At 43.8% G+C, this 16,237-nt stretch overlaps 1 protein-coding gene across 1 annotated transcript; it reads right to left on the reverse strand.

The window, feature by feature from the left end:
* Positions 1–14,415: 14,415 nt before the first annotated feature.
* On the reverse strand, positions 14,416–15,342 carry LOC104616450 (G-protein coupled receptor 55-like). The gene has a single exon (XM_010281469.1). The coding sequence runs from the start codon at positions 15,340–15,342 to the stop codon at positions 14,416–14,418; it is 927 nt and encodes a 308-aa protein (XP_010279771.1).
* Between the last annotated feature and the right edge of the window lie 895 nt (positions 15,343–16,237).

The raw sequence follows: 16,237 nt of genomic DNA on the forward strand, positions 1-16,237 counted from the left end.
TAGAGCTATAGCTTTGATGCTGATTTAGCAGTCAGGCTTGTGATCTGAATTAAGGGAGGAGGGGGAGAAAGTGTTAGATTATCTTTTTCTTTAACTACAGGATTTTTTTTTAACTATTCCTACCGTAGTTAAATTTTTGAAGAGTTGACTCTTGGTTCATGTTTTGCAGTCTTGACACCTGGTTCTTCTGAGTAAATTATTCCAGAATCCAGAATATTGTTTCTTCCATTCCTTCTGTATCTCATAAACTTGTGAAAAGTTAGATAAAATTTGAGATCAAGATGAGTCCAAGCTTCTAAAACTGCACCTTAGTAGCATATACATAGCCTGCCACATTTCAGCCAAATCTCTTCCTGAAACTAGTGGTTTAAAATTTGTTCCTCTGGAGTATGTAAAAAGAGTATCAGTCCTAAAGTAACTATTTGTTGTGCTTGCTTACTTCTTCTTTTAACCTGACCTAGTTTACCAAACTAAGAAATATTGACCATTTTTGTTTAGGAGTTGCTTGTGATTCTGGATTGAGGAGAAGATACATGTTTGGAGGAAAACTCATGCATGCTAATTTAATTGTAATTCCCCCAGGAACAAGTGGACGCACTCTATAATTGTGGCTTACCACTTTTCTGCTCAATAGCACCTTCCACACCAATGTCCAAGTGACCCCTGGTAGAGGGAGCTGCTACTCAGCAGGACAGAGATTTACAGCCTGGTCCTAACAACAGGTAAGCAACAGGCTAGGAAAAAAATAAAGGGCTACATGATGCTGTTGTAAAACCATTTGTATTTGTTAACTTGATGCTAGTTACACCATGACACTTCTTTTTGTACTTACTGGAACCACAGAGCAAATGTGAGTGCTGGGTTTTGTTTTGCATTCAGCTGAGTTTTCACAGCCAGGTCATGTATTGCCGTGGCACGCAGGCATGGAGGAAACCCAGCTTGCCTTTAGCCCCACTTCAGCTTGCCAGGGGTCCGAGGGCCAGTTGCTGCCCAGCTGAAGGGCAGGAAAAGCAGGCAGACCCCCAGCGCCAGCTCTGCGGGAGCCTAAATATTGACACCTTACACCTTCCTCCTGGTGGGCCATGCTCAGAGACGGGTGATCTCCTTGTGAGAAATCTCTCTGCCTCTGGTAAAGGGCTGTGTTTTAAGATGTTTTCATTATTTAAAGGTGTTTCATTTCGTTTACACCTGTCTCCTATACCAAGGTACAGGAGACACCTGGGCTGCGTCGTGCTGCTGAAGGTGAATCTGGGCGAGTGATTGAGAAGGGTCTGGGTGTTGTGCAGCGAGCCTCCCGGCAAGAAGGAAACCCAGGCAGGGTTTTCATGTTCATGTTGTTTTCATGTTGCACACCAGTCATTTCATTACTCGCAGTTCTTCACTTTTTACTTAGCGCCATGTTCTCCACCCCCAGGTCGTACACAAGATCTTCAGGTCTCCCAGCTCATAGAAATAAGACGAAAGGTGACTCAATCCCATGCATTTCAATGGACAGGGAAAAGCAGCCTTTTCCCGTTGCTGAGGGAAACCGGCGGCAGATTGTCTCACAAGTCCCAGCTATGGCTTTCTAGCAAGTGTCAAGGCTGGGAAAAGAGCCCTGTGGACAGGCAATTCCCTGCATGGGCAGCACTAGGTGGCAGAAGGCAGAGGATGCCTGTGGGGCACGAGGAGGGGGATGGCTGCTCGGGGTGACCACGGTGGGTGCTGGAGGGACGGCTCTCCTTTTCCCTGGCCCAGGGGATAACTTCCTGCCTTAGATGCAGGTTAGAGAACAAATGAAATGGGAAGGTTTTGTAAGGAACCTTATTCAACTTAAGCAACTGAGCCACAAACCAGTTTTGAGAACTGAAATGTAAGTTTTAAGGAGCCAAATGTTAGGTGCAAGGCTCAGGAATGGAAGAGGGTTTGCATTTCAGCCGAGGCTGTGCTCAGGGACAGAAACATATTGCCCACAATGTTAAAATTTGGCGGAATTTGTATTACCTTAGGTCCTGGAGGAGGATTGTGATGTATTTGGTACTCTAGATGGTACAGCCACTTCACAAATGAAAGAAATTTTGGTTGAATAGCATAGCTAGCCCAGCATTTGTCCCATAGGAAACTCTGCCCTTGCTGAGAGACTGAAAGCGTTCCTGGGATCACTCTGCCGGTGTGTGCGGGTAGCTTGGCTGCTTGTGGTGATGGGGCACAGACAGTGGTTTATTTATATTGTTTTATTATCTATGGTTTTGTTTACTTACTGACCTCTGCAAAAAAATTGGTTTGAAGCTGTGTGCCAGGTCTTGTCAATGCAGCACATGTGTTATGCACTCTGTCCTTTAGGGACTGGCTTTCGACATGCCTCAGTTGTCTTCAGTGCTGCTCTCCAGGCTGTGCTTGTGTTAGAAAAGTATGCAAGCACATCACAGAAAAAGAGTGGAGTTGGGACCCTTAATCATTTGAAAAAAATTCAATACCTTATACTTCTTTAACAGCAGGCTATCGTGAAGTTTCTGGCCATAGAGGTGAGTCACGAATGACATCATCTGTATGTGATGCACTAGTGGGCATGTTTAAAAGGACCATGCCTCAGCTGTGAGCGTCACTGTCATGGCCTTGAGTGCACCAAGGGGCTCTGCGACCTCTTCCTCTTCGCCAAACTTCTTCAGTCAGGGTTTGGCAGCGGGTGCTCAGACAAGCTGTAACCCCGGATCATTGGGGGTTGGCTGCTGTGGAGCAGCAACATGAGGCAGAGTTGGGGGACACTTGTACTCGGCTTCCTGGTGCTATCCTGCCTGCTGGGCACAGCCCCAGCCTGGCTGTATCCCTGCAGACCTGCCGGGGCACTGGGGCTCGGGCTGCACCCAGCTCCCCACGGCTGCCCACTCTGCTCACCTTCCACAGGCGCAGCGGGGTGCACCCTATGGGGAGGGTATGGCCACTTGATGCTCCCATGTGCTGCCCCGCTGCTTCTGACAGCCTGCCAGAAAGGAAACAACCTGCCCATTTAATGATGATGCCTAAAATTTGGCTGTGACTTCATGTCCAGCTAGGTTAAAAAAACCTGAGTGACACCTTTGGTCTTGGTAGGTGATGTCTGCACATCTTTGGGCTAGTCTTTTGGTTCCTGAGTTCTAGATACAGTAAGAAAAAGCAAAAAGTCCAACCCACTCTTTAAAAAAAAACAAACCAACAAACCTACTAATTTTAAAAGACTTTAGAAATTACAATAGTCTGAAAGTATTTTGAAGCTCAGGTGCCTCCTGCTAATGTATCTCTGACCTTTAGGCATTTACAGATCTCACGGAAGCTCATGGGTGCTTTCTCCACCTTCCACTCATGTGAATTGAGAGAACAGCTGACTTCATTTTTCAGTGATGACTGAGAAAACAAGGACCTGAAGACTAGACTAATGATGGTGAGTGCCTGGTACAGATGCTAACTCTGGCACTGGCGGAGATTGGTGATGGTATCAGCCACACTGAGCTCTAATTCATTTTAAAAAACATTTGGTGTTGGCACGGGAAAGGATTTCCATCAGTGGGTGGACTGGGTGCAAACAGGATGAAAAATGTATCTGGTCACACCTGTGAATTCTGTCCTAAGCATCAACCTGAACACCTTTTTTAGATTATAGACCTGTTACTTGGTGCAGTTAGGAGATACCAGAATATGTTTATTTGATGTGAGGATTTTTTTGCTTCTCTTTTTCTCCTGTCTGCAGTGTGGAGCCAACACAAGGGCAGTTCTCACTGAGTTAGACTGAAATCTGCAAGTGATGACACTTGAAGCATTAGGCTGTGCTCTAAATGAATAATGCTGTAAGAGAGAGCAGGCTTTTGCTTTCCAGCATGAGCGTGGAAAGGGAGCATGTGCTTGTTCTCACAGGCTGTCAGCATCCTTGCTGGTGAGGCTCTGGCTGTAGCAGATTTCTGTGTTGCCAGAAAACAGCAGTGAAATGGACCAAGTTTAGCCAGCACAGAGTGCGTCTGACAGGGATGTGTAAATAAGAAATGATCTAGCTGAACTCCCCAAGCTGAATCTACAGCACTGGAAGTCAAGACAGGAGAAAGAACAGAAGGTTTTACTATGTAAATTGGGTGAATATGGTTTAGATTCATTTAGAGAAATTTGTGATGCAAAACAAATTGTGCTGTCTACTTTTAAGAAAAAGATTTCATTCTCAGGATGTCTTTATGTTTCTACTACAAAAGCCTAAAGGGAAACAGGTTTTGAAGGTGATACTTTCTGTAATAATTTTACTGTCTTTACTGAGCTTAGTGTTTTGTGTTATATTAAAAAAAAAAAAAATATCACACTTGCCGCAGTTCAGATTTTGGTATTTTAACCATTCAAGTGATCTCCTCTAGTTTGAAGGCAATTGTGTCACAGGGCCTTGGTTTGCAGTATTATCTCAGTAAGTTAGAAGGAGAGAGCTGGAGATACTCAGAGTTCTCTGATTTTACTGAAACTGTAATGTGCTGGACATGCTTAAGAAGATACAGCGCAGTGGAAAAGAGGGACAGAGATTTGCAAGAATTCAGTGCAGTTATTTTGATGACTTTACCCCGTTTAAGCATTTTTTTCAACTACTGTAGGAACCGTGAGTGAATCTTGCTTTCACTGGATTGGAATGATTTGCCTTTGGAAAAGACTTGGTGTAGCGGCAGAGAAAAGGCAGTGTTCTGTAGAAGGTTCAAAGCTGAGGTATTAGGATCTTTTAGAAGAAATGGCATATGCTACATGCATTGATATGATTCTAGGAAATACTGAGGAAAATTCCCCAGTCAACGTGAACTTGAGCAAAAGGGAGATGAATCGTAGTTATGTTTACTCAGTAAATAAACAGATCAAAGGTTTCAGAAAAACACCGGAATCTTCATTTTTTCCAGGAACACCAGTAGATTTAATAGAGATACGAAAGACTGTTTGAACTCTCATTAGCCTGCAAGGGCAGTCATGCATGGTCTCCTTTCCAGAGCTCAGATAGCTTCTGGCATAATTATTGGCCGCATCTTTTGCAGTAATGAGTTGATTGGGGCGGCAGAGATGCTTCATAAGCAGCTGTATGGTTTCATCTGCAGGATACAGATATGCAAGAATCTAACAGATGCTGAGTACGCAGATAGGTGATCTGTGAGCCCAGATGTCCTAGAAGCCTTTCGTCCTTGCAGAGGTCGGACTAGTTCTTGTTGAGGGCAATCCAGATGTTAAAAAGTTGAATTGCTCGCTGGAGATGCCAGAAGCTCTTCAGTGACTGTTGAGGGAGCCTCAATAGTTTCTTTATTTGACAGTGCAATAGGGTGCTTCGCTTGAGATGGGAGCAGTTGCTTCACTTGGGACAGTATGGCCTATTTATGGTGGGGTAAAATGCATCTGGGAAATTGAGCTGCTGAGAGGACCTGTGGGAAACTGAAAAGGGACACTGAGCTCTGGTACTGCTGTGCAGGACCAAAATGAAACCTTAGTTTCATTTCAGCACGTTGTATGTAAGATAAAATATATATTTTTTAATATATATAGCTCATATGACTGGACAACCTACAGCCTTTTTCTGCTCTCTCTGTTAGCTTTAACTGGAATGTCTCATGTGTTTACTTAAAGCTGCCTTTTTTGAAAGGAGAGCAATGTTTTTGGTGTGTGATCTTGATGTGACGATCGTATGCATCAATGCTGCTCTTTGCAGTTTCCAGAACAGTGACAGGACTTTATCCATGCACTGAACCAGGTAAATGCAATCTTGGTAGGAATGAAGATTAACCGTGGAACAACGTCTCTCACTTACAAGTGTTGTTTGCCAGGTCTTGGGAGATAGGAAAAAGGAAGCGGTAGACTAGGGCCTTAAAACTGGACAAAAAGAGCAGTTTTCCCCTTATTCTTTTAACAAGGAAATCCGCCTGTCCTTGAAGCTGTTGTGCTTCGTTAAGTGGGGAGAAAACCAACCAATTTTTCAAACCTCCCCCAAACGTAACGGCTCACACGCAGCAGCCTGCCCTTGGCAACTCTTCTGGGCACAAGCTTGGTGCCATGGGGCGGGCTGCGAGGGGCCTGCCACAGTGGCAGCGTCCATCAGCCCAGGTAGGATCTCTCATGCACGTGGGGTGCTCCTTGCCCCGTGGGAAGCTGGCCACTGCATGTGGGTCCAGGGCTGGGGCCCGAAGCACTAGCTGATAGGGGACTTGCAGAAGTGGCGAGTTGGGGTGAGGAGAAGGTAAATGGTGGGACATGGCTGCTTCAAAACACCTGCAAACCTTGAGACTTGCCACGAGGTCTGCAAGTGCGTCCTGCCTCCCCACGGCGCTGCCTCTCATGGTTTAAATGAGTAAGCACTGTGACCTTCAGTACAAACAGTGTGTATAAAAGCAACTGGGCATGGTGTGGAGGAAGTGCCAGATGCTGGGTGAGGTTTTCTTGCGGTGAAGCGTGTCTGTCGGTATAGCTCAGACAATGTAGATGATATCCTTGGGCCCCAGACCAGATTTACTGCAGGTCTTTTTGACTGGGGTGTGTGCAGTCCAGCGGTGGCTGAGCTCACTCCTCGGAGGATGAGGCTTCCCCTTGGAGCAATGGGTGCTGGGGGAAGCACCGCCACCTCTGTGACCTGTTGGCGAGGCAGAAAAGGCAGCGATTTAAAAAATAAGTAAATTAAAAATCCATGGTTCCAGCATGAATTTGGCTCTGGTGATCCCTCTGTCATGCAGTATGCTTCAGTGAGTGCTGCCAACATTTCTTTTACTTTATAGATATTTTAAAGCGAAATAAATGAGAGCAAAATTTGCGACGAGGCCAACGGCAATGAATTGTGCCATGCCAGGGACACAGAGTCGCCTCACAGGACCTGAGCTATACTGGCTGCTTGTCTACTGCCTGTCTGGTTCACCTTTTTTTCTTCCTGCATTTCTGGCCCTAGACGGAGAGCAGTCTGTGCAGTGGAGGATCGTGTCTCTCATCTTCAGTCATTCTGACTTCCTCAGATGAAAGACGCTATGTAAACGTGACTATTCTTAGTCTGGCGCTGTGTGCTTCAGTGCTAAAGCTGTCTTTAGCTTGTGTGAACTTGACATGTCTGTGCTGAAGGGGTGAGTTTTGTCTCCCTGGAGCTTTCCAGCTAACACTGAGGGAACAGAATTGCAAACGCTCATCACGCAGTGATATTCTGTGGCAAGCAGTTCCTAGGAGGGATATCCCAACCCAAATAGCTCTCTTGCCAACAGGAACTCATTTCAATTATGTGTTTAGAATCAGCACAGGATCCCTCACCTAATATTCTCCGTAGACTAACATTTCCTATCTTTAAGAAACAGGTGGGTTTTGGTTTTTCTTCTCTCTCCTACACACCTTTACAGGAGAAATAGTTTTAGCTGTTGTCAAAAGCAGTCACTGTAGCTGAAGGAAGCCCCAGTCTGTGCAGACCAGTCTCAGCATCCAACCCTGTGACAGTGGCCACCTCTGCGGAGTAGCAAGATGGGCACCACACTGTGCCCAGCGCCTATTCCTGCCCTGCAGGGTCTGTCTCGTGTGAGAGGGCCAGGTGGGAGCCACGATGTGAGATACGGTTGCAAAGGGCATAGCTTTTGAGAGCAATGGGCAGGCATACACACACACCCCCCCCCCTCCAGCTTGGGGACGCCTCTGGGGAGAGGGACAGCATCTGGCCTTGGGAAGGAAGAGGGATCTCCTCTTAGACTCGCCAGTTCCTCAAAGGACGCTGCCACTCCACAGCTCCTTTCCTTGTGTTTGGGTGGAAGGATGGAGAGCGCACCCAAGACTCATAGGAAGGAATTAGTCTAAAGTGGAAAATGTTCTGAATGTGAGGGGGGGAAAAAACCTGCAAAACCATTTTGATGAGAGAGGCAGAAGTCTGTGCCTTTGAGTAGCATCGGTTTGTCTTCCGTTTGTTTGCATGCATTTTGGACAAGTTAAGTTGTGGTGTTGGAGAATAACCTTTGAGGGAAATACTGCTGAGAGCAGCACACAAAGATGTGAGGCTTAGGACGATATCTCTCGGAAGATCAGCTTCAGTCTTCAAAGCCATTTCAACTTCATTTTGTGATCTGGAGGCTGCCATAGGCAGTGAGGTGGCTGCTATTCTCACTTTGCAGATTTCTGAACACTTGAAATTACTTGATATTATAAGCTGCTAGAGTGACATTTATTAGGCTTTTTTGTGAGTAAAACTCAGAAAGAAGAAATGGTGGCCGATCATTCTCGCATGGAAAAACTGTGTTTGTGCTTTTTTAAGTAATGTAGTTAATCATAATGAAATGGTGTTGGACTGCCTCTATAGGGTGTGTGTCCACCTATGCTCACCATGGCCCCTTGCTAGAAGGCGGGAGATTATCAGTGCTTTGATCTAGGCTTGAATCCTTCCTCAGGTGCCTTCCAGCTCGTAAATCATGTAGTATCATACAAGTAGTTTTATGAAGGCTATAAAAAAAGTTCCATATTAGATCCTCTATTTGCTATTAAACCAGTTGAATTTACTTTTTTTTTTTTTTTAAATAATTTATTTATGTTATTTGAAAGGGACTTCTAGGGCAATATTACTTGTCAAAAAGTCCAGCATTACTCTGACAGTACTTTTATAACATCAGGAGTTAGTGGAGTGGCACTGATGTGATGTTCAGTGCTCAAGCAGGCCTGGGAAATGGAGGACAATATAACCGACCAGGCAAAAGGAAAGGAAGAGAGTTTGGGCAACAAACTGTGTATGTTTTTGTATTTTGTGGTTTTTTTTGGGGGGAGCGGGGTTTCCTTTTGTCCAAACTACTTTTACACTTTACGGTCTTTCAATTGCTGCGTGAGTCTACAAAATGCAGCTTGGGGATCACATTCACTACTGAACAAATGCTAATTGCAGGATCTTGGTGGAGCAATCTGCCATTGATAAAAATGCCCTTGAGAGCAGCCAGCCCCCTCCTGTGTTGTGAGACCTGTGTGGTTTGGTCCAGCTGGAGAAGCTTGACTGGATAAAAACAAAATGGCTTTTTTAGAGTATTCTCACCTGAGTGTCCTGATACAGACTTGTCCGGAAAAATTAAGGTTGAATACAGCTGCTCTTTAAAGACTGTGGTTAATTGCCTCATTTTTTGTTCGAATCATGGAAGGCAGCAAAACCAAAAATGTAATTTTTAAAGGCATTATTTTGGGTGGTTTTGGTTAGCACTTGATTTTTTTTAATTTTTTTTTTTTTTTTTCACTGGGACAATGCTTCTTTGACTTTACGGTACAACTGAGTCCCTGGGAGGAGACCTGGGTATGTGAGGGGTTCCTACTGTTTTTCTGGGTGTTAAGAATAACATCAAGAGAGAAGAAACCTTTTCTGTTGTGCAGTCTGAAAATAGAAATTGTGAACTTGTGTATTGACTCAGGAAGGCCTTTGTTGCTGTTTTTAAGATGTCAAATTATTTTCAGCTTTATTCATCAACAAAATTGTTGCGCACCTTCTCAAGCCGCACGAGGTTTTTCATTGCTTTTGTCCTGGTATAAAATTACAACCAACTGGAGATTCTCCAGAGTTAAGAGTAAATTTCATACCGGAGCCTGTACATAAAATTCTGATTTAGAAAGAACCGTAATCTTAGCTGAAGATCAAAGACAGAATTTAAATGGATTATTTAAATTTAAGTTCATCTTGAAAAGCAGTGAATTGAAAGTGACACTTTCTTGCTCAAAAGAGCTGCTCTTTTTGTGCTAAGAGATTTGACTATTGTAATAACCCTGTAAAACCAACACAGCTGGGCTGCCTTCCTTCTTTCTCTTTTTTTCAGAAATTTCAAGTATGCTTAGACAGGCTGCTCTCATTTACATATATAAAAGGTAAAATTTAGACAAATGGAGTTACATATAAAATCACTTTTGGCCAACAAAGAAGTGGCACTGGTGGCAATAAATAGGAAGAAAGGAGTCCAATTTAACTTTCAGATTCTGTGCTCCGAGTTTGCTGCCATGTATTACATGAGCAGACTGAGTCTGCAGAGCAGTCGTACATGGTGGGTCCCACCACTCCCCACTGTTACAGCTGATTTTCATAAACTGACTTCTCTTACCTTCATTGAGAAAATGACATTGATTTCTTCCTGTAAGTGGAATTCTCTCCCTGCCTGAGTGTGCTGGGACTCTATCACTGACCGAGCATCGGTATGACTCAATGCTGTCTCCCTTCCCCTGGCAGAAAACTTCTCCCTCACCCACGCATATGAAAGTCCCTACAGACTTTTCCTCTCTGCCTACTGCATATGTGCACTTATTCCTTTGTAGATTAAAAATTTATCTTTTCCAAGTACCTAGTGATGAGTTGAAGATAAAGGTACTGCTTCATTAGCCCTGACTTGAAATATCATATATTTATGATATGATAAATATCATAGTCTTATGTGATGGGTCACAGTTGCTTCTGCCTAGTAATTTTTAGGCAGCCAGTGTGTTTCCTCAGCCTTGTGCTGTGCTTGCAATAGAGCTAGTGACAACCAGTGCTATAACATGAGTAGCACTAAGAGGTGGCTTTTTGCCTTAGAGGAGAAAAAAATAAACAATGTCTAAAGCTAGCTGGATAGCCTTCACTTCTGCAAACTGGCTTGATTCACCTTCTCCTTCAGCAGTTTCTATGACTTGTCGTATATGACTCCATACAGCAGCCTTCCACCTCTGATGCTTTCCTACACTGTGACAGGACCCACCAGTGAACAGGGCATATTGCTTCTCATTTTCTGGCAGTTTATTATACAGTAGGGCATCTTCAGCATGCATCACTTCCTCCTCTGGTGATATTCTGAAATCTTTGCCTTCTGGCCAGTCCATGATCAATTCCAAAATTCCTGGGCGATTGGGCTTTCCTGTCTGAGCCCGCTGTGTGGTCAGCGCAACCCACTTACTCCACGTAGCATCAGTCGCATGACCCTCCCTGTGAACATCCAGCCCAGCACCGGCAGCCGGGGTGCCAGGAGGAGCTGTGCTTCAGTACCAATTAATTCTGAGCCAGCTCGAACTCCTTCATATGCTGCCAATATCTCTTTTTTCCGTTGGAGTATAGTGGGACTCAGATTCTCTGTATCCCCAACCCCAAAACTCTAAGGGCCAACCCCCAGTCTCTCCTGGTGATTTCTGCCAGAGACTCCAGGTAGGGCCGTTCTCCCTGGCTGTGGTGTAGATCACATTTTTAACACCTTGTCCTGCTTTGACTGGCTCAAGGGCTACTGCATGAACTGTCTCCTGTTTAATTTGTTCAAAGGCTTGTCGTGGCTTAGGGCCCCATTTGAAATAGTTCTTCTTCCAAGTCATTTGATAGAGAGGGCTTACAGTCAGACTCTAATTTGGAATATGCATGCTCCAAAAACCCACAACGCCTAAGAAAGCTTGTGTTTCCTTTTTGCTAGTTGATGGAGACATAGCTGTTATTTTGTTGACCACATCCATTGGGATCTGACGATGTCCATCTTGCCATTTTATTCCTAAAAAGTGGTTCTCCTGTGCAGATCTCTTGACCTTACTTTGTTTTATGGCAAAACTGGCTTTCAAAAGGATTTGGACTATTTTCTTCCCTTTTTCAAAAACTACTTCTGCTGTGTTGCCCACACGATGATGCCATCAATGTATTGCAGGAGTCCCCATGACTGACAGGAGTCGCCTCCAGAGGCTGAGGACTTGTGCCCCTTTTCCAATGACTTTGTCAATACCCCCTTCCCTAGAAAGGGATCCCAGCTGTTTGGCTTCCTTACCCCTTCATTCCAGGCTACTGGCCCCATTATCCCAATGTCTGTAGTTGTTTGGGAGTCAAGTTCCCAGACCATTGGAGGTAAGACCTTCTCTGGATACCTGCCCATGTTCTCCCACCTGCCATGCCGCCCATGACTATCCTGCCTTGGGGCAGATCTTTTCTTTTTTTTTTTTTTTTTTTCTTCCTTTTTCTTTGCACCGACCTCATTTTTTGTGAGTCCTGGTATCAATTTTGCCATATTTACACAGAGAGGACACCACTGGCTTGCATCGAGCCTGGTGCCGCCCGTTGTCCTTTTGGGAGGACATCTACAGCAGCACCAGTTTCCCAGCCTGTGCTGGCCCACAGGGCTGTACTGCCCTGGGTGCAGTACTCCCAAGTTTCTCCTTCTTGCACTACAAGAGGCTTCTTCTCCCCTGTCCTGGAGTTTATAGGGCCTCTGAAGCAAGGCTCTGCCGTCTCGGCCATACCGCTGGTTTAGTGTTGTGCACAGGCTGTCAGAGGGTGTGAGCTCTATCATCACCCATTGTGTCTGCATGAAAAGCTTTAAATAAAAAAGCCAGCGTTGCACTTTGTACCTTAAAGTGCTGTGTTTTTGCAGAGTCACAAATTGCAACGATGGTAATGTACGTATTCAGATAGTCGGCTAATCATAAAAGCAAGAGCTCGGAATATTTTGGAGGAAAAATTGTAGGGGATTTAGTGGGGGATTTTCAGGAATTTATGGAGAGAGCTTCCACAGAAAAGATACTAAATTATCCAGACTTCTGTTTTTACTTTTCTGTTTATTACTGTTTATTCAGTTGTTCTTGTTTGCCATAGTTACAAACCTGAAGTAGATTCTGGGAAGGAAAATCTCCAACTAAGTCCTGGGGTTGTTTTAAGGAGAAAATGGTAAAAGTCTATGATTAAATGGGTAGATAAGAATCATACAGTGCTGTCAGACTGTGGAATTAAAACATATTGTCAAATCGTGCACTTTATATATACAGTTTATTTAGTAGAACATGTTCTTTCTCACACATATATTTGGTATGCAAAGTAATGTGAAAGGTGCAAAAAAGGTTAACTCATATTGAAAAGACTGCAAGTTTCTGAATGATCGAGGCAGTAGCAAATAATGGTTTGAAAACCCACTGTTTTGGAAAGCTCTTCCTCTTGCTCTTGCTCTCTGCAGTTAATGGTGAAAATGATGATAAAAACCTTTCTTTGCCTCTGAGCTCCTTGCACGCCTCAGCTATGGTCATAGTTTTAGTACTAACAAGTTTTAAAATGCTCGTACATTAGGCCCAGTATTAGATATGTGCAGCTGCCCACTTGCATAATCAATTATTTCTATGGAAATCAATTGACAACAAATTGTATTTTCAAAACTGGCCCCCTTTCTTTTTAATTTACTCCGGACAGAAGGTAATTTCTTTTCACATTTTTAATAAAGGGAACATCTGCCCCAGAATGAAGACCTGATTACAAGCATCTTAGACCATTTCTACATCTGTTTTTAAAAGGCACAGAAATGGATTTCTTGATGTGAAAGTGTTTCTGGCCAACATAATGGTAGAAGAAATGGCAGGCTTAAATTACAACAAAGAAACCTTTAGTTTAGACTCAGAGCCAAAGCTGCAAACGGCATGGGGGTGATGACACGCCAGAAGTGCTGAGGCACGTCCAGAGAGTTTTTGTGAAGTGTACAGTATGGGCTTCGAAGGACTTCACTAAGGAATGAGGTGGATAGAGCTGGTCCAGTCTTCCAGCGGGGAGCAAGGGGTATATCAGACAGCTTCCCTAATTCCCCTCCTCCAAGAAAGAATGAGAAGACAGGCGGAAGAATTTCATACATCCATCATGTTATATCTTTGATAGAAATACAATGATGTAGAAATACAGTTAATCACACACAGTTTCTCACTAAATGCCATATTTGAAGGGGTTATTTTTGGTTTTCACGTGCAAAAACAGTTTTAAAATTGCAGGGAAAAACTATGCTGATTCCTCAGCAAAGATAATCAGAAATGTTTGTTGCTCTAGGAGTTGCTGGTACCCAAGATGCTCCGTTGGGGTTGTGTACTGGGCAGCCCATCCTCCGTGGAAGAGCAGGGGCTGCTGTCCTGTGCAGCAGCCCTGACCAGTGTATAATGCTTACAAGAAGGAGGATTCACTATTATCCCAGGCTGGCCAGGTGTTCAAAGCAAATGAGCTCCGACAGTGACCTTCTGTGAGATTTACAGAAGGAAAGAACAGTCAGACTTTTGCCGGATACTGCCTTTTAACTCTCGGATACCGTCTAAGTTAGAAAGAAGGTTTCAAATAGTTGTTTCTATGTTTGTCCCTTAGCAACAACTTTCTGATCATGTTGGCAAAAGGAAAATTGGTGCAGAAATTACAAAGGCTGATTTTAAGCTGCATTCCAGTGATCTGGGTAGTTTTCCTCTGCCAAGCCTTTCACACTGAGTAGATACTGTTAAGGCTAATGCTTCTTTTGGTGTCACTCTGTCACTAATGCTGGTTCTTTTTTCCAACATTTTTCTCCTTTCATCTTCAAAGGGAAGAAAAATATGGAACAGGTTCACATTTACCAGAAAAACATTATCCTTCTCCCTCCTGCACCCTCTTGCCCTGGCCAAGCTAGCCCTACTGCTATGCCAAGGATAATGCTGTCGGCGTCCTGTGAGGCAAGTGGGAGCCAAGGAAGAGGTGTCCTTCCACTGCAGGCAGTCCCATCATGTGGCACAAGGCTTAAAGACAGGACATAGTTCAATAACCTTTTTCAGGTGTGTTTTCTCACGAAATTCTTTTGCAGCAAAGTAATAAAAGATGGCATCCAGGCAGCAGTTCAGGTTGGCTAATAGCATTGACACCTGAATGAAGAGGCTGATGGTTTGTTTCAGACTGCAGTCCACTATCACGTGCTGTCTTACCAGGCACTGTAGGCAGATCGCAAGGTGGACGGGTGTGAAGCACACCAGAAACACCACGAGGTTGATGATAATGACTCGTAAGGAGCCACTGCCTTCTATCTGCTTTTTAGCTTGACTTCTGTGATTCAGAAGAATCCAGATGTTTTGGGCAGAGCAGAAAACCATCACTGCGAGTGGGATCAGAAATCCAAAGATTTCCACAGAAACAATGAGGGGGATGCTCCATGCCTGTTCTGACATGTTGTAAAAGCATTTAAAATAATCTTTCTTGTGAAACACATACATGGGGCTGCTGCAAAGCCAAGCTACTGCCCAGATGAAGCAGCAAATCAAGATAGCCCATCTGGGGGATTGGTTAGCTCGACCTTCAAATGGGTGCCTTATGCAGATATATCTGTCGACGGTAATGCAGACAATGATGAAGATACTGCCATATGTGTTGACGAAATAGAGAGACTCTATGAATGAGCACAGGACTCCAGGCGCTTTTGTGATAGAGTAGTACAGCTTGAGCGGAAGTGAGAGAAGCAGCAAGACATCTGCAAGTGCGAGATTGATCATGTAAACTGAGGTTTTGGTCTGTTTCTTCCAAAAGCAGCAGAACACGGAGAGGGCCAGGGCGTTGAGAACCAGCCCAAGGATGAAGGTGGGGATGGAGATCCCCAGCCGCAGGGTCTTTGCTAATCTGTCAATGTCTGTAAAATTGCACTCCCCGCTGCTGTTGGTCATCTCTCCCCTAAAACAACAGAGACAACAGGTTGGAAATGTGTAAGGCTCCCAGTTGATGCCTTGATATGTCAGAGCAAGATACTTTCAAACACAGCTCTGTACTTTTTTGGTTTTGCGCTATACACTTGATCAGTCTTTGACTATTATTGGAAGTGAATCCTCATTTCAAGCACAGAACTTTCTATTTCAAATTTGAGTGGCTTGATCTGTTATAAAGGAGGCTGATTCTCAATGGCAGATGTTCAGCATCCACTGATTACCATGTTCTTTAAGAGAATCCCAGTTAGATATTGAAGAGACCGACCCATTCAGACATATGTTGTCAAAAAATCTAAAATGTACTGGTTATCTCTAGTAACTTGTACATCTATTGAAACTTCCATAACACTTATGTTTAGTTCCTTTGCTACACAGAAATTAATGAAATTATTGTTCCATATTAAGGCAGGTCAAACTGATAGCTGGGATTTTACTCTTATATCCATGATTCCCTATGCATCAGTAACTTTTGCCAATGTGCTTTTACTGTGCCTGCATTAATATGGATATTCTAATTTCATATCCTGCTTCTATCCGATGCAGTTTTTTAGAAGGTCAGCTTAAAAAGACTGATTTTTTATCTAGGTGCAAACTGAGTAAGTATGCTTTCCAGCTTGTGTTTAACTTTCAGCATTGGTTAAATTTTGGGCTGCAAGTACTTTAAACTTTAACTGATCATCTTACATAATCTGACAAAGATTAGCAAATGAAAGGCATGACAGCTAAATAATACAGTTCTTTAAAAAATATAATTTGTGTGGAATAAGTGTTATCACCGTTCTTAAAAATATACATATGCTTTAATAAAATATGCCTTAAAAGTGCTTTTTGATAACCTCTTTAAATCAAAAATCAC

Source organism: Phaethon lepturus, unplaced genomic scaffold (assembly GCF_000687285.1).
Source record: "Phaethon lepturus isolate BGI_N335 unplaced genomic scaffold, ASM68728v1 scaffold12692, whole genome shotgun sequence".
Taxonomy (NCBI): Eukaryota; Metazoa; Chordata; class Aves; order Phaethontiformes; family Phaethontidae; genus Phaethon; species Phaethon lepturus.

Excerpts from the sequence above, each read along its gene's own strand:
- LOC104616450 (XM_010281469.1), bottom strand. The coding sequence starts at position 15,342 with ATGACCAACAGCAGCGGGGAGTGCAATTTTACAGACATTGACAGATTA.